We start from the raw sequence: 23,559 nt of genomic DNA on the forward strand, positions 1-23,559 counted from the left end.
AAAAATATCAGCCATGATTGACTCTGCTCTGCCATTCCATGGGCCGAGTGGTCTAATGCTGCCACGATGTCTTATGGTGTTATGGTCTTATGTCACATGTACTAGCATCCATTGAAAAGCATTGTTTCTTGTATGCTATACAGACAAAGCGTACCGTTCATAGAGAAGGAAAGGAGAGAGTGCAGAATGTAGTGTACAGTCATAGCTAAGGTGTAGGGAAAATCAGCTTAATGCGAGGTAGGTCCATTCAGAAGCCTGACAGCAGCATGGAAGAAGCTGTTCGGTACATGACCTCAGAATTTTGTATCTTTTTACCGACAGAAGAAGGTAGAAGAGAGAATGTCCAGGGTGCGTGGGGTCCTTAATTACACTGGCTACTTTGAAGCAGTGGGAAGTGTAGACAGAGTCATTGGATGGGAGGTTGGTTAGGTGGCTTGGCCATGGTAAATGTGTGGGATTACGGGGATAGGGCCTGGTTAGGATGCTCTGTTGGAGAATGGGTGCAATGTTGAGGGGCTGAATATAGTTCAGGGATTCTGTGATTTTTGTAGAATAGGATAGCGTTCTTTTTTCACTAACAATGAATCTGGTCATTATCTGACTGTGGGAGCTTGCTGTACGCAAATTGGTTGCTGTGTTTTCGAAAATGCAACAACGGCAACGACACCCTTGTTGTAGAAAAAGTAGTCCGGGACATCTTTAATTTGCTATATAATTGCTAATATATCTATGTTCACACAAATTGACAGCGCTGTCCTACAAGGGCTACTGAATAAAAATGAAATGGCAAAATTCCTGGCTGATCTTCCCAACCCCTCACAAATCTCAACACAACTGTTAAGACATATGCCACACTGTTCACATTGAGATCTTTTAACAGCACTGGCCGGGTGTTGAACCTGCTGCCTCTGGTACCTGGCTTTTCAGCAAGTAAAGAATAAGTACAGTTTCCTGTTAAGAGTCAAAGAAACAGTGCAATACAGGAAACATACCCTTCAGCCCTCCTAACCTGCACCGATCACATTTACCTATCTAGACAAGCTGCTTGTATCCCTGTATTCCCCACCTCTTCATGTGTCTATCCAGATAAGTCTTAAATATGGCTAATGTAACTGCCTCAATTGCAGTGCATTCCAGGCCCCCCGTCACCCTCTAACTGCATATCTCCACTGAACCTTCCCCCTCCCTTATCTTGAACTTGTGACCCCTTGTAATTGTCATTTCTGCCCTGGGAAAAAGTTTCAAACTGTTCACTCTATCCATACCCCTCATTATTTTATAAACTTCTATCAGGTCGCCCCTCCGCCTACGTCTTTTCCAGGGAGAACAATCCCAGTTTATTCAATCTCTCCTCGTAGCGAATACCCTCCATACCAGGCAACATCCTGGTAAACCTTTTTTTACACTCCCTCCAAAGCCTCCACGTTCTTCTGGAAGTGTGGTGACCAGAATTGGACACAGTGTTCCAAATGTGGCCTAACCAACAAAATTTGCCAACCTTTATACTCAGTGCCCCATCGGATGGGGCAAGCATGCCATATGCTTTCTTCACCACCTTTTCCACCTGTGCTGCCACTTTTTTAAGGACCTGTGGACATGTGCTCCAGATCTGTGTCTCAGTGCTCCTGATGGTTCTGCCATTTACTTTATAACTCCTACCTGAATTGGATCTACCAAAATGCATTTGTCCAGATTAAATTCCATCTGCCATTTCTCTACTCAATTTTCCAGCCTATCTATATCCTGCTGTTGCATGTGTTTCATAGGCAAAGATGAATTAGGAGCTGGAGCAGACTACTAGACTCCACAAGCCTGCTCCGCCATTCAGTAAGATCATGGCTGACGCCTCCCCCCCCCAAAAGTTAGACAAGAATCTATCTGACTCAGCCTTGGGGCAAGAATGGGAGCATGCTGCTCCAGGGACCCAGGTTCGATTCCCAACTTGGGTCACTGTCTGTGTGGAGTCTGCACGTTCTGCCCGTGTCTGTGTGGGTTTCCTCTGGGTGCTCTGGTTTTCCCCCCACATTTTGAAAGATGTGCTGGTTAGGAGCATCAGCCCGAACAGGTGCTGAAGTGTGGTAACTAGGGGAATTTAACAGTAACTTAATTGAAGTGTCAATGTAAACCTTACTTGTGACTGATAAATAAACTTTAACTTTTTTAACTTTTTAAAATTATTCAGTTACCCAGCCACGATCTTCTGAGAGAAAAATGCTCTTCTCATCTCCATCTTAAATGTGAGATTCCTCCCCCCCCCCCCACCCCCCATGTCAATTTATTGCCATCCCTAGTTGCCCTTGGAGGGCAGTTGAGAGTCAACAACATTGCTGTGGCTCTGGAGTCACATGTAGGCCAGATTGGGAAAGGATGGCAGATTTCCTTTCCTAAAGGGACATTAATGAACCAGATAGGTTTTTCCAACAATGGTTTCATGGTCATCAGTAGATTCTTAATTCCAGATATTCTTTTTGTTGAATTCAAATTCCACTGTCTGCTGTGGCGGGATTCGAACCTGGATCACCCAAAACATTAGCTGAGTTTCTGGATTAATAGGCTAGCGATACCACTAGGCTACCACGTCTTGTGTGTTTCAACAAGATCAAGCTTTCCTCCCTGCCTCCACTTCACCCCCATCCAAGGGATCGGTTGAACTGCCTCTCATGCATTTATATTCTTTCCTTAAGTAAGGAGACCAGAACTGTCTCACCAACACCCTGTACAACTGCAGCAAAACATCCTCACTTCATTCCCTTTGCAATATATGCCAACATTCCATGTGCCTTTCTAATCGCTTGCGGTACCTGCAGACTAACTTTCTCTTGATTCATTACCAGGACACCCAGGTGTCTCTGTAGCATCTGTATTTGCAATATCTCGTCACTTAAGTGAAAAAAGCTGCTCCAGTGAGCAAGTTCACATTTACACACATTATGTTCCATGTGGCTAATTTTTGCCCACTCACTTAACCATTGTGGAGTTGCTAACTTCCTTTCCTACCTGCCTTGGTGTCTGCAGCAAATTTAGGAGCCATGCATTCAGTCCCTTCATCAAAGTCACAGTGGTTAGTGCTCTGCCTCATGGTGCCAGGAACCCGAGTTTGATTCCCGGCTTGGGTCACTGTCTGTGCAGACTCCGCACAGACAATTTCCCCATGTCTATGTGGGTTTCCTCCGGGTGCTCTGGTTTCCACCCTCACTCCAAAGGTGTGTTGGCCATACTAAATTCTCCCTCCAATGTACCTGAACAGGCGCCAGAGTGTGGTGACTAGGGGATTTTCACAGTAACTTCATTGCAGTGTTAATGTAAGCCTACTTGTGACACTGGACAGCACATCAATGGTTAGCGCTGCTAATTCACAGCGCCAGGGAGCCGGGTTCGATTCCAGCTTGGGTCATTGTCTATGTGGAGTCTGCAGTTTCTTCCTGTGTCTGCGTGGGTTTCATCCGGGTGCTCCAGTTTCCTCCCACAGTCTAAAAGATGTGCTGGTTAGGTGCATTGACTCAAACAGTCGCTGGAGTGTGATGTGGTGACCAGGGAATTTCACAGTAACGTCATTACAGTGTTAATCTAAGCCTTACTTGTGACTAATAACTAAACTTAAACTTTACCTTACTTGATTAACAAACTTAAACAATTGAGACCCCAGCACTGAGCCATGTGGTGCATCACTCATCACAACTTTATGACCCATTAATACCTGCTGTTTTTTTGTTAGCTGAATGAACATCTGTCCATGTTATATGTTACCCCCTACGATATGAGCTTTTATGTTACATGGTGACCTTGGATGTGGCACCTTCTCAAATACCTTCTGGAAATTTAAGTAAGGTACTTCCACAGGTTCTGCTTTAACCACATTGCTTGTTACTTCCTCGAAGAACTCTCAATAAATTAGACAAGTTGCCATGTGATTGCTATGTGATGTAGGGGGTAACATATTAGCATGAATAGGTGATTGGTTACTTTCAATTTGATTCTGTCTTTAACTACTTTAGTTAGATAGTTGATGCTTTGCTGGGGACAGCATGGTGGCACAGTGGTTAGCACTGCTGCCTCACAGCGCCAGGGACCTGGGTTCGATTCCTGGTTTGGGGTCACTGTCTGCACAGAGTCTGCATGTTCTCCCCGCGTCTGCATGGATTTCCTCCCGGTGTTTCCTCCCACGTTCTGAAAGACATGCTGATTAGGTTCATTGACTCGCACAGGTGGCAAAATGTGGCAACTAGGAGAATTTCACATTAACTTCATCACAATGTTAATGTAAGCCTTACTTGCGACTAACACATCTTTTAAAAGAACTTTGTTTCCCTTCCTTCAGAATGTATCTTTTCTGAGTAGTCTGAAATATTTCCTCAAACATTTGCTACTGTAACTCTATTGACCTAGCTCTTAAACTAATTTCCCAGTTCACTTCAGTCACTCTGTCTTTGTGACTTCATAATTGTCCTTATTTAACTTTAAAACAGTTTAAGTTTATCCATCAGTGTCACAAGTAGGCTTACAGTAACAATGCAGTGAAGTTACTGTGAAAATCCGCTAGTCGCCACACTCAGGCACTTGTTTGGTTACACTGAGGGAGAATTTAACATGGTCAGTGCACCTAACCAGCACCATCTTTCAGACTCTGGGAGGAAACCGGAACACCTGGAGAGAACCCATGCAGACACGGGGAGAACATGCAGACTCCACACAGACAGTGACCCGAGCCAGGAATTGAACCCGAATCCCTGGTGCTGTGAGGCGTGATGTGGAGATGCTGGCGTTGGACTGGGGTAAACACAGTAATAAGTTTCACAACACCAGGTTAAATGTCCAACAGGTTTATTCGGTAGCATGAGCCACTAGCTTTCGGAGCACCGCCCCTTCATCGGGCGAGTGGGAGTTCTGTTCATAAACAGGACATATAGAGACACCAACTCAATTTACAAAACAATGGTTGGAATATGAGTCTTTATAGGCAATGCTGTGAGGCAGCAGTGCTAACCACTGTGCCGCCCCTTGCAGTCGATTGTCTCATCTGAAAGATGGCACTTCTGACAGTGCGGCACTCCCACCCAGAGTGATTGCACAGGGAGGATCAGCCTGGATTATATGCTCAAGCCTCTGAAGTGAGATTCGAAAACCCACACCCGACTGAGGCGAGAGTGTACCACGTTAGTTGGGTGAGGGCAACATTTAGTTTGGCCCTGGTATGCTAGCAGCCCCACGTCTGTGTTAGCTACAGACTCGGATAAGCGCAGGAGGGGGAAGGAAGGAGGAGGATAGGTGTTTGTTTCGAGTCCTGCCGATCGCAGCCAAACCTCGTTGCTGAGCCACCCCCCACCCCCCTCCCCATTCTGATTTCCGGTCTCGTTTCCCTGCCGAATCGGTGGTTTCCCACTTGGACTACATCTGTGGTTTCACGACTGCCTATTCAGCCCCCGCTTGCGGTCCTGAGTAATGCTCGGCTGCTGTCAAGTTTAGTTTCCCCTGGCGTGGGAGCAATTTTTGTGTTCGCGGAAAAGAAGTGACAAGTTTCTCAGCACCTGGAATTTGCCGACAGACACAGCTCACAATGGTGCCCCTTTTTAAGAGATCAGGAGTTCTGTGGGTTTGTTCTGCCCCAGCATGTCGTAATGGGCATTGGTGCCGGTGGATTAAGGAAGGTAATAGCTAAACCCATTGATAATTTGTTCCCGAGCCGCCTCGCCCAACCATCTGGGCTTAACTTGGATTTGACTTGTATTGACCCTGGGCAGCACGGTGGTACAGTGGTTAGCACTGCAGCCTCACAGCCCCAGGGGCCCCGGTTCGATTCCCGCTTGGGTCTCTGCCTGTGTGGAGTCTGCACATTTTCCCCATGTCTGCATGGGTTTCCTCTGGTTGCTCCAATTTCTTCCAGTCCCAAAGATCTGCTGGTTTGAGTGCATTGGCCATACTAAATTCTCCTTCGGTGTACCCAAACAGGCTGCGGAGTGTGGCAACTAGGGGATTTTTACAGTAACTTCATTGCAGTGTTAAGATAAGCCTTACTTGTGATTAATAAATAAATTTTAACTTTTAAGATGTAGTATGTTTTTAAAAAAGGCTTGCATTTATGTAACACCTTTCACAATCCTCCAAACCTGTCAATGAAATGTGTGGTCACTGTTGTAATGTGGCAGATAATTTGTGCATAGCAAGCTCCCACAGAGAGCAATAAATCCATAAGACATAGGAGCAGAATTAGGCCATTCAGCCCATCAAGTCTGCTCTGCTATTCAATCATGGCTGATATTTTTCTCATCCCCATTCTCCTGCCTTTTCCCCATAACTGCTGACCCCCTTATTAATCAAGAATCTATCTATCTCCATCTTAAAGACACTCAATGACCTGATCTCCGCAGCCTTCTGCAGCAAAGGGTTCCACATATTCACCACTCTCTGGCTGAAGAAATTCCTCCTCATCTCGGTTTTAAAAGATTGTCCCTTTAGTCTGAGGTTATGCCCTCTGGTTCTAGTTTTTCCCATTAGTGGAAACATCCTCTCCACATCACTCTATCCTGGCCTCACAGTATCCTGTAAGTTTCAATAAGATTCCCCCTCATCCTTCTAAACTCCAACGAGTACAGACCCAGAATCCTCAACTGTTCCTCATACCATAAGCTCTTCGTTCCAGGGACATCCTTGTGAACCAATGTGATTTTGAATATCACTAGAAAAATACTTCTGATTTTTAGAGATAAATATAGAACCAGGACACCTGTGAGAACTTCCCGTTCCTCTTTGGAATGGAGGATTTATTATACACAATTGAAAATCTTTTCATGAAGAGAGCACCTCTGACGGTGCCGCACTACTGTACAGGCTTGGTTATGTGCCCACATATCTGGAGTGGGACGTGGATCCATGACCTACAGACTCTGGAGGGAATGTTACTGAGGTGATATAATGTTAAACCTGGAAAAGCAAGCACTTGTGTAGTGCGGCTTGGCTGAAGACCCAGATCGCTTTGCAATTAGCAACATTAACTCATCTGTCTCAAAGCAAGCCTTGTTAACCCAACCACTAAGGGCTCATTAACCTAGCCATTGAAGGCGCTTTACATTCTCTGTTCCTGCTGCAGGAGAGTGGTGGTCATCCCCAGACAAGGTGTTGGGAGGTGACTGAGCTTGTGGTCAAAGAGATGGATCATGAGACCTACTGAAGTTGCATGAGGAGAGCGATGGGCAGAGTTTAGAGACAGAGAGAGATGGTGCTGGAATTGGGGGTGGTGCAGAGCACAGATAGCCCTCTGCAGACATTCATTACAACTAGAATCATAGAATCCTTACAGGGCAGAAAGAAGCCATTCAGCCCATTGAGTCTGCACCTATAACACTCCCACCCAGGCCCTATCCCCATAACTCCACATATTTATCCTGCTAACCTCCAACACTCAATTTAGCATGGCCTAATCTACACAGCTTTGGACTGTGGGAGGAAAATGGAGCACCTGGAGGAAGCCCATGCAGGCACAGGGAGAACATGCAGACTCCGCACAGATAGTCACCCAAGCCGGGATCTGTCTTGATTTAATATTGTCATGTGTATTAGTATACAATGAAAAGTATTATTTCTTGCGTGCAATACAGACAAAGCATACCGTTCATAGAGAAGGAAAGGAGAGTGTGCAGAATGTAGTGTTAGAGTCATAGCTAGATCAACTTAATGCAAAGTAGGTCCATTCAGAAGTCTCACAGTAGCAGAGAAGAAGCTGTTCTTGAGTCGGTTGGTGTGTGACCTCAGACTTTTGTATCTTTTTCCCGACAGAAGAGATGGAACAGAGAACGTCCGGGGTGCGTGGGGTCCTTAATTATGCTGGTTGCTTTGCCGAAGCAGTGGAAAGTGTAGTCAGAGTCAATGGATGGGAGGCTGGTTTGCATGATGGATTGGGTTACATTCACAACCTTTTGTAGTTTCTTGCGGTCTTGGGCAGAGCAGGAGCCATACCAAGCTGTGATAGAACCAGAAAGAATGCTTTCTATGATGCATCTGTAAAAGTTAGTGAGAATTGTAGTTGACATGCCAAATTTGAGAAAGTAGAGGTGTTGGTGGACTATCTTAATTATAGTATTGGCGTGGGAGGACCAGGACAGTTTATTGGTGATCTGGACACCTAAAAACTTGAAGGTTTCTACCTTTTCTATTTGTCCCTGTTCATGTAGACAGGGGCATATTCTCCTCTACATTTCCTGAAGTCACTGACAGTCTCCTTCGTTTTGTTGACATTGAGAGAGAAATTATTGTCGCTGCACCAGTTCATCAGATTCTCTGTCTTATTCCTGTACTCTGTCTTGTCATTGTTTGAGATCTGTCTCACTGCGGTGGTGTTGTCAGCAAACTTGAAAATTGAATTGGAGGGAAATTTGGCTGCATAGTCATGGGTGTATAAGGAGTATTGGAGGGGGCTGAGAACACAGCCTTGTGGGGCACCGTTGTTGAGGATTATCGTGGAGGTGGTGTTGTTGCCTGTCCTTACTGATTGTGGTCTGTGAGTCAGGAAGTTCAGGATCCGGTCGCAAAAGGAATTGAGGCCCAGGCCACGGAATTTGGAGATAAGTTTTGTGGGAATAATGGTGTTGAAGGCTGAGCTGTCGTCAATAAGTAGGAGTCTGACATACGTGTCTTTGTTATCTAGGTGTTCCAGGGTTGAGTGCAGGTTCAGGGAGATGGTGTCTGCTGTGGACCTGTTTTGGCAGTAGGCAAATTGTAGTGGAGCCAGGTAGTTCAGGTGGCTGGAATTGATTGGTGCCGTGACCAGCCTTTCGAAGCACTTCATAATGATGGATGTCAGAGCCACTGGACAATAGTTTCTTCCAAGTCCCTGATGCTGTGAGGCAGCAGTGTTAACCATTGTGCCACCGTGCTGGTGGGCATGAATGTCCATTGACAAACCAGTGTTTGAGTTTTCTGCAGGAGAGTGGTGGTCTCCCAGGTTGAGAGCTTGGCAGTGTTTGAGACCTTGTGTGTCGCTGTGTACCTGGGTGTAAAATGACTGTGTAGTACAGTCTATGAGTAGGTTCATCTCTGGGAATCAGGGATTGAATTGTGCCTGGGACTGAGAGGTTAACGGTCTCCTCCTGAAGATCTACATTCAGCCACATTTAGGACCTTCCCCTCAGCCCTAGACCACAAGATAAAAGCAGGAACAACTTATCTTTTGAGGCTCTCCATCTGAAAGATAGTGAGGAAGGCAAGAGAGAGAGCACCCTTATCTCCCCCCTTTTTAAAAAACTTAGCTCTTTGGTTAAATGTTAAAGAAATACAGTTTAAGGAGTGTCATAAAAAGTGGAAAGCCAGGGTTGGAATTTTGGATGTCAGCTATTTGATTTACTATCGTCACATGTATTGGCACACAGTGAAATGTCCTTGTTTCTTACGTGCTATACAAAGCATACCATTCATAGAAAAGGAAACGAGAGAGTGCAGAATGTAGTATTACAGTCATAGAGTGTAGAGAAAGATCAACTTAATATATGGTAGGTCCATTCACATGTCTGATGGCAGCAGGGAAGAAGCTGTTCTTGAGTCAGTTGGTAAGTGTCCTCAGACATTTCTATCTTTTTTCCTGATAGAAGAGAGAATGTCTGGTGTGCGTGGAGTCCTTAATTATGCTGGCTGCTTTTCCGAGACAGCGGGAAGTGTAGATGGAGTCAATGGATGGGAGGCTGGTTTGCGTGACGGACTGGGCTACGTTCACAACCCTTCGTAGTTTCTTGCGGCCTTGGTCAGAGCAGGGGCCACAACAAGCTGTGATACATCCGGGAAAGATGCTTTCTGTGGTACATCTGTAAAAGTTGGTGAGAATTGTAGCTGACATGCAGCCTCCTGAGAAAGTAGAGGTGTTGATGGGTTTTAACTGTAGTGCGATCCATAGCTACATTACTATATAGCACTATATCAATGCAAGTAGCTTCTGAAGCATCAACTGGGAGTGAGGCAGGTTTATTCAGACAGTACAAAGGAAGCTGGACTCTGCTACAGATTTAAATTGGGAGTATATGATGTCAGTGCTGAGCATAAACCAACCATATCTTGGTTAATCTCAATTCAACACCAACTTCCTCTTGCTTTCTAGATCAGAATCAGACAATTGCAAAGGCGTGCAGCACGCAGTCACTGAGGTACAAACCTCCAATGTGCTTGCGAAGGAATCTGTGTTTGTCATCGGAGTACTTTGTTGATGGACCTGTTTCTCAAGGAATTTTTTTATGTGGGTGGCAGTTGTCGATTGCAAATAAGAATGCTGTGGGTCACTGCCAGTGTAGCTTTCTCCTCTACCACCACACCCACAGCTCTTGGCTTCCCAGACATCAAGTTGACACCAATCACTAGGTTCCTTTCATAATTCCTCAGCAGATGCTACATTTGGTTTGATGGTGACCCATGTATGTAGGGGCAGGAGGGGTCCCCAAGTTAGATCACTTGGTGGATTAAAGGAGTTGTGCACTGGATTCTAGCAAAGAACTTTGGTGTGTGCATTTAAATAGCACCTTCTATAACCTTGGGAGGCCCCAAAATGTTTTTACACTACCCTTTTCCCAATTCTTTTCCCACACCCAAGACTTTTCCGTAGCTAGTAATTCCCAGAACGGTCTGTCGCCAGAACTTGAAGGGGCGTCACTCCGCATCAAGCATTTCTGACCAGCAGTCTCTCCCACTCTTACTGCTAGCCACTGGTGTGTTTGGAAGGATTTACAGGTGGTCATTCATCTTGTTTGACCGTGTTACAAATGTCCTGGGGTGAGACTCGAACCCGGAGCTTCTGGCTCAGAGGTGGGATGCCAACCACTGCACCACAAGAGCTCCACGCTGCCTTTAAGAGCATTTTAGTGTAGGAAATGTTTTGGGAGTGTTGCAGTTTTGGAAATCTGGCAGTCAATTTGGACAGAGAAAGCTCCCACGACTAGCAATGCGATAATCTATTTTGGTCACTTTGTTAGAGAGATAAACTTCAAGCAGGACTTCCCCCAGCTCTGCTGTACTATCCAAGGGATCCTTTAACTCCTTCTGAACTGGCAGACAGAGCTTTGGTTTAATGACTCAAAAGGTAGTGCCTCCAATAGTGCAGCACCCAAGTGTCTGCCTCGAATTTTTGTTTTGCTGTTGAACCTGCAACCTCTTGCTCCAAAGAATAGCACTACCCACTGAGCCACAGCTGACACTTTCTCCAGGACTCCAGCCAAGACGTTGGCGGTATTGTCCTGGACAGCAGAGCCAGGAGAGTATCGTTCTTTTCTGGTTGTATCACAGCTTGGTATGGCTCCTGCTCTACCGAAGACAGCAAGAAACTACAAAGGGTTGTGAGTCCATAACGCAAACTAGCCTCCCATACATTGAGTCTGTCTACACTTCCCGCTGCCTCAGGAAAGCAGCCAGCATAATCAAGGACCCCATACACCTTGGACATTTTCTCTTCCACCTTCTTCCATCGGGAAAAAGGCACAAAAGTCTGAGGTCACGTACGAACCAACTCAAGAACGGCTTCTTCCCTGCTACTGTCAGGCTTTTGAATAGACCTACCTCGCATTAACTTGATCTTTCTCTACACCCTAGCTTTAACTAACACAATATTTTGCACCTTCTACCCGATATACCCGATGAATGGTATGCCTTGTCCGTATAGTGTGCAAGAAACAATACTTTTCACTCTGTTAATACATGTGTCAATCAAATATTTTGAGAAATGTCTTGGGGTTGCCCACCTCATTTAGTGCCTCATCTGATAGATGGCATCCCTGCCAAAATGGTCTTCCCTTGATACTATGCCCACCTCTCAGTTTGGGTTACGTCCATTGGAACATTGGTTTATTGTCTTTTCTGTTTTTGGGCCCTGGTGGTACGCCAAATGGCTGCCATATTTTTCCGCGGGAATCCAAAGACATGCAGGTTAGGTGGATTGTCACACTAAATTGCCTCTTGCTATCAGGGAGCTAGTAGAGTAAACGAGTCGGGTTGTAGAGATTGGGCCTAAGTGGGATTGTGATCATTGCGGAATTGGTGGGCCAAATGGCCTCTTTCTGCACTGTAGGAGTTCTAAGTGATCGCGCAACACTTACTGAACAATCCTAAGTGCATCAATAGTACATTAGGGTGGCACAGTGATTAGCATTTTTGCATCCCAGTGCCGGGGACTCAGGTTTGATTCTAGCCTCAAGTGATCTGGCCGGGTGGAGTTTGCCTGTTCTCCCCGTGTCTGCATGGGTTTCCTTGGGTGCTCTGGTTTCCTCCCACAGTCCAAAGATGTGCAGGTTAGGTGGATTGGCCATGCTAAATTGTCCGTTGCTGTCAGAGAGCAAGTGGGGTTGTGGAGAGAGGGCCTGGGTGGGATCGTAGTCATTGCAGATTTGATGGGCTGAACGGCCTCTTTCTGCACTGTAAGGTCCTCAGTGATAGGGCAGCATTTGCTGTTCAATCCCAAGTGCACCAGTAGTGCACTAGAGGGCATGGTGGCACAGTGGTTAGCATTTCTGCATCACAGTGCCAGGGACCCAAGTTCAATTCTGGCCTTGGGTCACTGTCTGTGTGGAGTTTGCCTGTTCTCTGCGTGGGTTTCCTCCGGATTCACTGGTTTCCTCCCATAACCCAGAGATGTGCAGGTTAGGTGGATTAGTCATGTTAAATTGCCTCTTAGTGTCCAAAAGATGTGTAGGTGGATTAGCCATGGTAAATGTGTGGGGTTATGGCGACAGGGCAGGGGTGGGGGGGGGGGGTTGTTGCTGGGCCTGGGTAAGATGCTGCTTTGGAGAATGTGTGCAGACTCGAGGGGCCAAATGGCCTCCTGCACAGTGGGGATTCTATGGAGCTGCACTAACAACCAATTTAAGATGACCTGTCAAATTCAGAAGTCACTTTCACTGGATAGAAGTGACGTATGTGCGTACATAGAGATGCATCCTCTGCAAACAAGAGGAATATGTTCAACCCAACCCCCTGAATTACCTGGGAGCTTGGGGCACCCATTGGCTGAGTCATTGCCATGGAGAAAACAATCACAATCAACTTGTCATCCAATCATCGCCCTTTGCTCCTGTAAGCATGAATTGTTGTGACGGATTGAAATTTGATCTTGTATTTGTCCTGATGCGCACAAGACAAAGCAACTTTGACAGGCCTCTCTTTTCAGCAACGTTCTGGAATAGACTCTCTGAGCCACTCACCATCCTGACTTGGAAATATATCGGCCATTCCTTTGCAGTCGCTGGGTCAAAATCCTAAAATTGTCTCCCTAACAGCATTGTGGGTCAACCCACAGCACATGGACTGCGGCATTTCAAGAAGGCAGCTCACCACCACCTTCTCGAGGGGCAACTAGGGATGGGCAATAAATGCTGGCTAGCTAGCGAGACCCATGTCCCACGAATGAATTTTTAAAAATGCAGTTGGAATAATCTTGACTAGTGTCAGAGCGGGGAAGGTTATTTACTGTCGCTGATTTATTTTTGTAACTAATTCATTAACCTATCCAAAAAATGGGCATGGTGGAGGAGGAAGGCACAACCGTGTTTCCCTGCCTCATAACGTTTGTTCCTCCTGGGCTAACTAGGTGTCCTGGAGGTTGGTCTTTGAGTCCTGGTGGTTTGGCAACACTGTTTGTTTCAGTGAAGCGCTGTGGAGGGTGGAGGGTGGGGGGATTGTTGACACTCTGTCGAGTGGGGGCCCCCTAGATCTGCTAATAAGATGATCAAGGAGAACTCTCTAGAAATTGCCAAGAGAGCAATTCCTGAAGGGAGGAGCTTTGACTGGAAGCAAGGCACCATTGTATGTTTTTTTTAAGAAGGTCTCTTTCTATTGAAAACATTGTCAGAACTTTAGTTGCGTTTTCCTTCTGCGTCATTTGCACTTTTGGGCCCTTGTTAAATGCAAAACAGACAAAGAAAACTGTGAGGACTCCTGGATCAAGCCTGATTAAAAACAATGGCTGGGGGGAAGGGTGGCAGGTGGCAGACAAGTTGCCCATGGACACAGAGACGTTGCTCATAGTGGAAAGACAGTTCTTGCGTCAAACCTATGCGTAACCGGTGCCAGTGATCTCTGATGAGTTTCTGTCACCAGTAATGTATATCTCAGGAATTTTAACCTCTTGTGGTGAATCAGGAATCCATCTCCCTTTCATCCCAGGGAACCCTTTGCTCTCTCAACCACAAGCATTGAAAAACATTGGGTCGCTTTTCCTGTGTAAGGCCTACACAATCAGGCTGTGCTCGAAATAAACTCCTTTACTCCCCTGACAGAGAAGGAACTGCACTTTGCTGCACCTGAAACTTTTTCTTAGTTTCTGAGAAATGTGATAATCTCTCTCCTTGGCTCACCCACCCTCCTACAGTTTCTGTCTTGCGCTCTCTCTCTCTGTCCTTTTGCCTTTCACTTGTGCGCTCTCTTTCCCTTTGCCCCTTCACTCGTTTTGTCTCTGTGTCTGTCTCTGTGTCTGTCTCTGTGTCTGTCTCTCCCTTTGCCCTTCACTCGAGCTCGCTCACACTCTCTTCCCCCCCCCCCCTTTGCCCCCTCACTCTGTCTGCCCCTTTGCCCTCTCGCTCTCTTCCCCTTTCTTTCCATGTGATCTTTTTTTTCTTTCTCCCTTTGCCCCCTCATATACTCGCTCTCTCTCCCTCCCTTTGCCCCCTCTGCTCTCTCTCTCTCTCTCTCTTGCTCTTGCTCACACTCTCTCTCTCCCCGCCTTTGCCCTGCGTGTTCCCCCTATCTGTCTCCTACTTCTAAGGTTTAAGCTTTTGCTCACTTGTCTGATATTTTGACTGATTTATATTGCACTGCGAGATGTCTTGCTGCCTTTAGAGTGCTGTATGAATTCAAGTTATTGTGTTTTTCCTCTTCTGCAACCTATCCACTAAGCAGGTTGATACAATTAAACTCCTTTCATAAGCAGTAGCTCATCAGGAGGCCATTCATCCCTTTAAGCTTGCTGCAACCATTCAGTAAGATTATGGCTGATCTGATTATGGTCTTAACTCCCCTTTCCTTCATGTCTTCACAACCCTTGGCACCATGGTAGATCAACGATCTGTCCAACATGACCTTAACAATGTTTAGTGAGCCGTCCTCCACGAGGCTCAGTCAAACTTCTAATGTTCTGTCTTATGGCATTGTATGATCCTGGTCTGGCATTCACAGATTTGGGTGGCACGGCAGTGGTTAGCCCTGCTGCCTCACAGTGCCAGGGACCTTGGTTCAATTCCTGGCTTGAGTCGCTTTGGTCTGTGTGGAGTCTGCATATTCACCCCGTGTCTGTGTGGGTTTCCTCCGGGGGCTCCGGCTTCCTCCAACATTCCAAAGCCATGCTGGTTAGGGTGCATTGACTGTGCTAAATTCTCCCTCAGTGTACCCGAACAGGTGCCGGAGTGTGGCGACTAGGGGATTTTCACAGTAACTTCATTGCAATGTTAATATAAGCCTTACTTGTGACTAACAAATAATTTCTTTTACTTGAAAAGCTCTGCAAAATCATCTTGAGCTAACCAGCATTGGACCCCCTATGAGGAGCTCCTCTCTCTCTTCCCTGCTCCCAGAGTCCATTTAAGTAACTTTATTTTATTCCTGGGAAGCTTACTTATTCAATTTTCTATTCGCAAGGAACAGATATTCAACCTCCCATTCCTGTCAGAAACCCACAGAACTGTTTTGAGGCTCTTTGATTACTTAGTTCAACCTTCAGGTTTATTAGTTTTTTTTTATTGCGGTCTCAAGTCGGCTTACATTAACACTGCAGTGAAACTCGCCTAGTTGCCGCGCTCCGGCGCCTGTTCGGGTACACTGTGGGAGAATTTAACATGGCCAGCACACTCTAACCAGTATGTCTTTCGGACTGTGGGAGGAAACCGGAGCACCCGGAGGAAACCCACACGGACATGGGGAGGATGGTAAAGAAGGAATGTAGGAGAAGGGATAACCAGCCGTGGTTATCGAAGGAAATAAAGGACAGTATTAAATTAAAAGCTGATGCGTTCAGAGTGGCTAAAAATAGTGGGTGATTAGAAGATTGGGAAAGGTTTAAAAATCAACAAAGAATGACTAAGAAGTTGATAAAGGAAGGATAGACTATGAAGCTAAACTAGCACTAAATATAAAAAAGGACAGTAAGAGTTTTTACAAATATATAAAGAAGAGGAGGCTGGCTAGAGTGAATGTTGGACCCTTAGAGGATGAGAGGGAGGATTTAGTGGTGGGAGATGAGGAAATGGCTGAGGCCTTAAATAAGTTTTTTGCCTCGGTCTTCATGGGGGAGGACGCAAATAGTTTGCCGGATATTAAAAATAGAAGGATGGTAGGAGTTGAGGGCTTGAATGCGATTACTGTCACTAGAGAGGTAGTGCTTGATAGACTAACGGGACTGATGATGGACAAATCCCCAGGACAAGACAGAATGCATCCTAGGGTTCTGAAGGAAATGGCAGAGGTGATAGTGGATGCCTTAGTGATTACTTACCAAAATTCACTGGATTCCGGGGAAGTGCAGGAAGATTGGAAAACGGTTAATGTTACGCCGCTATTTAAAAAAGGTAGCAGACAAGAGGCAGGGAATTATAGGCTGGTTAGTTTAACGTCTGTAGTTGGAAAAATGCTTGAATCCATCATCAAAGAAGAAATAGCGAGGCACCTAGAAAGGAATGGTTTGATAGAGCAGACGCAGCACAGATTCATTAAGGGGAAGTCATGTTTAACGAATTTATTGGATTTCTATGAGGATGTGACTAGCACGGTAGACAGAGGGGAACTGGTGGATGTGGTGTTTCTAGATTTTCAAAAGACATTTGGTAAGATGCCTCATAAAAGGTTGCTTCAGAAAGTTAGGGTGCGTGGAGTTGGGGGTAAGGTATTAGCGTGGATAGAGGATTGGTCCTCTAATAGGAGGCAGAGAGTTGGTATCAATGGGTGCTATTCTGATTGGCGGTTGGTGACTAGTGGAGTGCCGCAGGGATCGGTGCTGGGGCCTCAACTGTTTACCATTTATATAGATGATTTGGAGGAGGGGGCTGAGTGTAGGGTGGTGAAATTTGCTGATGACACGAAGATGAGTGGAAAAGCAAATTGCATGGAGGGTGTGGAAAGTCTGCAGAGGGATCTGGATAGGCTGAGCGAGTGGGCGAGGACCTGGCAGATGGAGTACAATGTTAGCAAGTGTGAGGTTATCCACTTTGGCAGAAATAATAGTAGGAGGGATTACTATTTAAAGGGCGAGAAGCTGCAGCATGCTACGGTGCAGAGGGACCTGGGGGTCCTTGTGCATGAGTCGCAAAAACCCAGTCTGCAGGTGCAGCAGGTGATCAAGAAGGTGAATGGAATGCTAGCCTTTATAGCGAGGGGGATAGAATATAAAAGCAGGGAGGTCTTGCTGCAACTGTACAGGGTACTGGTGAGGCCGCAGCTGGAGTATTGTGTGCAGTTTTGGTCACCGCACTTGCGGAAGGATATTTTGGCCTTGGGGGGGAGTGCAGAGGAGGTTCACTAGGCTGATACTGCAGATGAAGGGGTTGGACTATGAAGAGAGACTAATTAGACTGGGTCTGTACTCGTTGGAGTTTAGAAGGATGAGGGGGGATCTTACAGAGACGTATAAGATAATGAAAGGGATGGATAGGGTAGGGGTAGAGAGATTCTTCCAGCTCAAAGGACAGCAGGACTAGAGGACACAGCCTCAAGATAAGGGGGGGAGGGGTGCAGTTTAGATCAGAGTTGAGGAGGAACTTCTTCACTCAAAGGGTGGTGAATCTCTGGAATTCTCTGCCCGTTGAAGTGGTGGAGGCTACCTCACTAAATATATTTAAGTCACGGGTAGATAGGTTTTTGATAGACAAGGGAATTAAGGGTTATGGGGAGAGAGCGGGAAAGTGGAACTGATGCACTTCAGATCAGCCATGATCTTATTGAATGGCGGGGCAGGCTCGAAGGGCTAGATGGCCTACTCCTGCTCCTATTTCTTATGCTCTTATGTGCAAACTCTGCACAGTGACCCAAGCTGGGAATTGAACCTGGGACCTTGATGCTGTGGGACAGCAGTGCTAATCACTGTGCCATGAGGTCACCCTCTCCTCATCATGCATTAACAATATTTTGTGCCAGTGCCTAGGTCAGAGACAAGTCCTTGGCAGAGATAACAGCCTTTACTATCCTGTGTTGGTAAACTTCAACTGGTGCTCTGGTTTTGTAGGGGAGAGAAAGATATTCCTATAATAATTACCACATTTTTCAGGATTTTAAGTGATTGTGCCGCAATTTCACAGTTGTGGATGAGAGAGTGCTCTGTACAAACACCCCTGTATCGTGACCGGTCTGACCTGCTGTCCCTCCCTCCCCAGTTCCCAGAATGTGGCTTCTATGGAATGTACGACAAAATCCTCCTCTTCAGACACAACCCGACCTGCGACAACATCCTCCAGTTGGTGAAATCGGCTGGCGACATCCAGGAAGGGGACCTGATTGAAGTCGTTCTGTCAGGTAAGAGGCTGCCTCTACCACAGAAGTCTGGAGGCTCGAGTTGGCGGTACAATGTCACAGCGGTTAGCATTGCTGCCTTCACAGTGCCAGGGATCTGGGTTCGATTCCCACCTTGGAATCACTGTCTGTGTGGAATTTGTATGTTCTCCATGTGTCTGCTTGGGTTTCCTCCGGGTGCTCCAGCTTCCTCCCACAGTCCGAAAGACATGCTGGTTAGGGGGATTAGCCATTCTGAATTGCCCTTTAACATCCAAAGATATGCAGATTAGGTGAATTGGCCATGGTAAACGCCTTTGTGTCTTAAGATGTGTAAGTCAGATGGATTAGCCATGGTAAATATATGGGGTTACTGGAAGGTTTGTTTATTAGTATCACAAGTAGGCTTACGTTAATATTGTGGTGAAGTTACTGTGAAAATCCCCGAATCGCTACATTCCGGCGTCTGTTCGGGTACACTGAGGGAGAATTTAGCACAGCCAATGCACCCTAACCAGCATGTCTTTTGGACTGTGGGAGGAAACCGAAGCACCTGGGGGAAACCCACCTGGACACAGGGAGAACATGCAAACTCCACACACAGTGACCCAAGCCGGGAATCGAACTGAGGCAGCAGGGCTAACCACTGTGCCAACCAAGCCAAGGGGTTGGGGGGGGCGGTAAGTTACTCTGGCAGAGAGTTGCTGCAGATTCGATTGGCTGAATGGCCTCTTCTTCACTCAGATTCTGTGTCTCATTGAGGTCTCCACCCTCCATTTCTGATCCTGGCACACCCTTGATTTTGATTGGGCAGACTGAGATTGAGCTAATTAAAGTTGCGTAGTCGAAAATGTTAAAACAACAGCTCATAAATCAAACCTTGATCAATTATTGCAACCCAGGAACCTAGGCTTGGACCTTGCACGCATCGAATACTGAACTAAAGAGCAACAGTCCAGTTAATTAAATTATTCCTCGCTACTAAATGGATTATCTGGTAATTATTTTTATTTATGACTGTCAAATATAATTTGAACAAAAGCGGAGCAAGATAAGTTCTGTCCAGTATCTTGATCAGTATTTAGCCTGCGACCAAAATCATTGAAAGGGGCTGTTTGTGGGATCTTGCTGTGCACACATTTGGCTGCCGCATACCCTGCATTACCACAGTGATTATGCTTCTAAAACACTGCCTCTATTGTTTATTGGTGCCTGTGTTATCTTGTACAAATGTACAAAGGCACAGATCAGGCCTCTGTATTACGAGAGGGTTGTTGCTGTTTAGGGATCCCAACCCCAATGCCACAATCCAATCAGCCCTGATGGAATTGTTAAACTTGCACCAATTTCACTTTAGCCACCTCTGTTTTTGTGCCTTCATAATTTCCCTTATTTGAGGTTAAAGCAGTTTAAGTTTATTTATCAGTGTCACGAGTAGGCTGACATTAACACTGCAATGAAGTTACTGTGAAAATCCCCTAGCCGCCACACTCCTGCACCTGTTCAGGCACAGGAGTGTGGCGACTAGGGGATTTTCATAGAGGGAGATTTTCACGGAGGGAGAATTTAGCACAACCTAACCAGCACATCTTTTGGACCGTGGGAGGAAACCAGAGCACCTGGAGGAAACGCATGCAAACTCGGAGAGAAAGTGAGTCTCCGCACAGACAGTGAACTAGCGGGGAATCAAACCTGGATCCCTGAAGCTGTGAAGAGCAGTGCTAACCACTATGCCACTCCTATTTGTATTGGAGGATAATGGTAGTATCACTGGACCAGCAATTCAGATCCCAGGCAAATGCTCTAGGGGACATGGGTTCAAATCCCACCACGACAGTTGGTGGAATTTAAATTTAATGAATAAAATCTGGACTTGAAAGTTAGTCTCAATAACGGTGACCATGAAACTTTTCATCAATTGTCAGAAAAACCCATCTGGTTCACTAATGTCTTTCTGGGAAGGAAACCAGTCATCCTTACCTGGTCTGTCCTACATGTGACTCCAGAGCCACAGCAATGTGGTTGACACTCAGCTGGCTGAGTGAGACACTCCGTTCAAAGGGTAATTGGCAACAAATGCTGGTCTTGCCAGCGATGCGCACATCCCACGAGAGACCAAAAAAGGCTGACTATTCAGCCCCTCGAGTCAAGTCCACTGTTTGATCCGATCATGGCTGATCGGAATGTGGCACCAACTCGCTCTCCTGCTTCTCCACTACGCAACCCTCAACCTCCAGTAATCCTTGGTTCCCTTGTCACTCAGAAATCTTTCTAACTCGGCCTTGAGTCTAGGACTCAGGTATGAATCCCGCTTGGGTCAGATTTTGTGCGGACTCTGCACAATTCTCCCTGTGTCTGCCTGGGTTTCCTCGGGTGCTCTGATTTAGAACATAAAACATAGAACACTACAGCACAAACAGGCCCTTTGGCCCACAAGTTGCGCCGATCATATCCATACCTACCAGGCCTATCTATAACTCTCAATCCCATGTACTGACCCAGAAGTCTCTTAAAAGACCCCAGCGAGTTCGCCTCTACCACCACTGACGGCAGCCGATTCCACTCACTCACCACCCTCTGAGTGAAAAACTTACCCCTGACATCTCCTCTGTACCTGCTCCCCAGCACCTTTAAACCTGTGTCCTCTCGTAGTGACCATTTCAGCCCTGGGAAATAGCCTCTGAGAATCCACCCTACCTATTCCTGTCAACATCTTATAAACCTCTATCAGGTCGCCTCTCGATCTTCGTCTCTCCAGGGAGAAGAGACCTAGCTCCCTCAACCTATCCTCGTAAGGCATGCCTCCCAATCCAGGCAACATCCTTGTAAATCTCCTCTGCACCCTCTCAATAGCTTCCACATCCTTCTTGTAGTGAGGCGACCAGAATCACGCACAGTACTCCAAGCGGGGTCTGACAAGGGTCTTATAAAGTTGCAGCATTACCTCCCGACTCCTAAACTCAATCCCTTGATTAATGAAGGCTAGTACACCATATGCCTTCTTGACCATATCCTCCACCTGCGAGGCCGATTTAAGAGTCCTATGGACCCAGACCTGGACCCCAAGGTCCTTCTGCTGCTCAACATTGCTAAGAGTCCTACCCTTGATATTGTACTCCTTCATCCCTTTGGACCTGCCAAAATGGACCATTACACACTTATCCGCTTGAAGTCCATCTGCCACTTCTCTGCCCAGTCTTGCATCCTATCTATGTCTCTCTCACTATTCTCCCCCTGTGGCCTATGGTCACCTGGGACTATGGCGACTTTGCCTCAGGGAATTCAGGAGAAAATCAGTGTGGTTAGAATGTGGAACTCACCACCACAAGTCTTCAAGGCGAATAGTGCAAATGTGCTTAAGGGGAAGTTTAATGCAAACTTGAGGGTTAAGGAAAGAAGGGAACGTTCTGGAATGGAGTGTGGTCTTTAATCTCAAACACAGTGTTTCCTTAGTGTGCAGTTTGTTTAATGCTGTAAGTGCCCCAGGGTTTGGAACCTATTGTGACTGGAAGGTAGGGTTGAGTGTTCTGGGAGGGGGTTATTTTTCATCTGCAAATTGCAGCTTTTCTTTTTCACTCTGCAGCAGGAAGTCTCGGCTTCCTCTGCCCCGCGGTTTTGTATGCTGCTTACTCTGCAAGTTGAGGTCTTTCTCGGAGAGTGAAGTTAGAATTATCGAATCCCTACGGCGCAGATGGAGGCCATTCGGCCCATCAAGCCTGCGCCAAGTCTCAACATTGCCTCTTTACCCAGGCCCATTTCCCGCCCGCATATTTACTCCACTAATCCCTCTAACCTGTATAGATTGGGACATTAAGAGGCAATTTAGCGTGGCCAACCCATGTACCCTAAACATCCTTACTCACTAAGGGACAATTTAGCATGGCCAACCACCTAAGCAATCCTGGTTAGGACAATCCTCTGGGTGTCAACAGTATCATACTGGAAGAAACTGGACAAAAGGCCAGAGCCAAGGAGTATCATCTTCAGGTCCAGCGGCATTACAGATCCCACCTTCAGTTGCGTTGGTAGCAGCCCTGAGAAGGTTCACCTATCCGATTTATGGGATGAGGCGTTTGTCTCATGAGGAAAGGATGAGTAAATTGAGCCTCTGCCCATTGGAATGTGGTAATTTTATCATAATGTTCATCTTCTGAGGGGACTTGACAGGATAGATGCTGAATGGATGTTTCCTCTCACAGGGAATCTAGAACTAGGGGACACAGTTTAAAAATAAATGGCCTCCCATTTAACACAGAGATCAGGAGATGGGACAGCCTGGTTAGCACTGCTGCCTCACAGTGCCAAGGACCTGGGTTTGATTCTAGCCTTGGGTGTCTGTCTGTGTGGAGTTTGCACATTCTCCCCATGTCTGTGTGGGTTTCCTCCCATCCTCCAAAAATGTGCAGGTTAGGTGGATTAGTCATGCTAAATTGCCCCTTAGTCTGCAAAGATGTGCAGGTTGGGTGGATTGGCCATGGTAAATTGCCCCTTAGTCTCCAAAGATGTGCAGGTTAGGTGGATTAGTCATTGAAAATGTGTGATGTTATGGGGTGAATGGATGGAAGAGAGGGGCTACTCAGAGGGCATTCTCCTGCTCCTAATTCTGTAAAGCTAGATAGTGCCTAGGCATGGAATTTGGGTTTAACAGTAGACTGGATTTGATTTTTGCATGGTTCAGTGGCCATCAGCTATTTTCCATTTCCACGGTCAGGGACTGATTCAGTGATTTGTGTAACTGTGCACCATTATCCAGGGAGTATAATTATCCAGGGAATAATTAGTGAAATAAGAGACTTGCATTTATATAGCACCTTTCACAAGCTTTTGATTACAATCAATGAAGCACTTTCTCAAAGCATATTTAGCAAAAACTATATACTGGTATTGGAGGCAGTCCAGAGAAGGTTCACTATGTCGATTCTGGGTGTGGGGTGAGTTTCTTATGAGGAGAAGTTGAGTAGGTTGGCCTGTGCTCATTGGAGTTTAGAAGAATGAGAGGCTTGTTGAGATGTATTGGATTCTCGGGGGCATTGACAGGGTAGAGGCTGAGAGGTTGTTTTCTCTTGTGTGAGAGTCTTGGGGGGGCTGGTGCTGACCATTGAAGACAGGTGAGGAGGAATTTCTTCTGAGGGG

General features: G+C 46.3%; 1 protein-coding gene across 1 annotated transcript in view; it reads left to right on the plus strand.

The window, feature by feature from the left end:
- prkd2 (protein kinase D2) overlaps nt 1–23,559 on the plus strand; it is an 82,691-nt gene that overhangs the window by 24,333 nt on the left and 34,799 nt on the right. The window contains exon 2 of the mRNA XM_080218143.1: nt 18,312–18,450. Within this exon, the coding sequence (XP_080074269.1) occupies nt 18,312–18,450 (139 nt within the window). The remainder of the gene's footprint in view (nt 1–18,311; nt 18,451–23,559) is intronic.

The sequence above is a fragment of the Carcharhinus amblyrhynchos genome, unplaced genomic scaffold, assembly GCF_965287045.1.
Source record: "Carcharhinus amblyrhynchos unplaced genomic scaffold, sCarAmb.v2.hapA scaffold_37, whole genome shotgun sequence".
NCBI classification, from domain to species: Eukaryota; Metazoa; Chordata; class Chondrichthyes; order Carcharhiniformes; family Carcharhinidae; genus Carcharhinus; species Carcharhinus amblyrhynchos.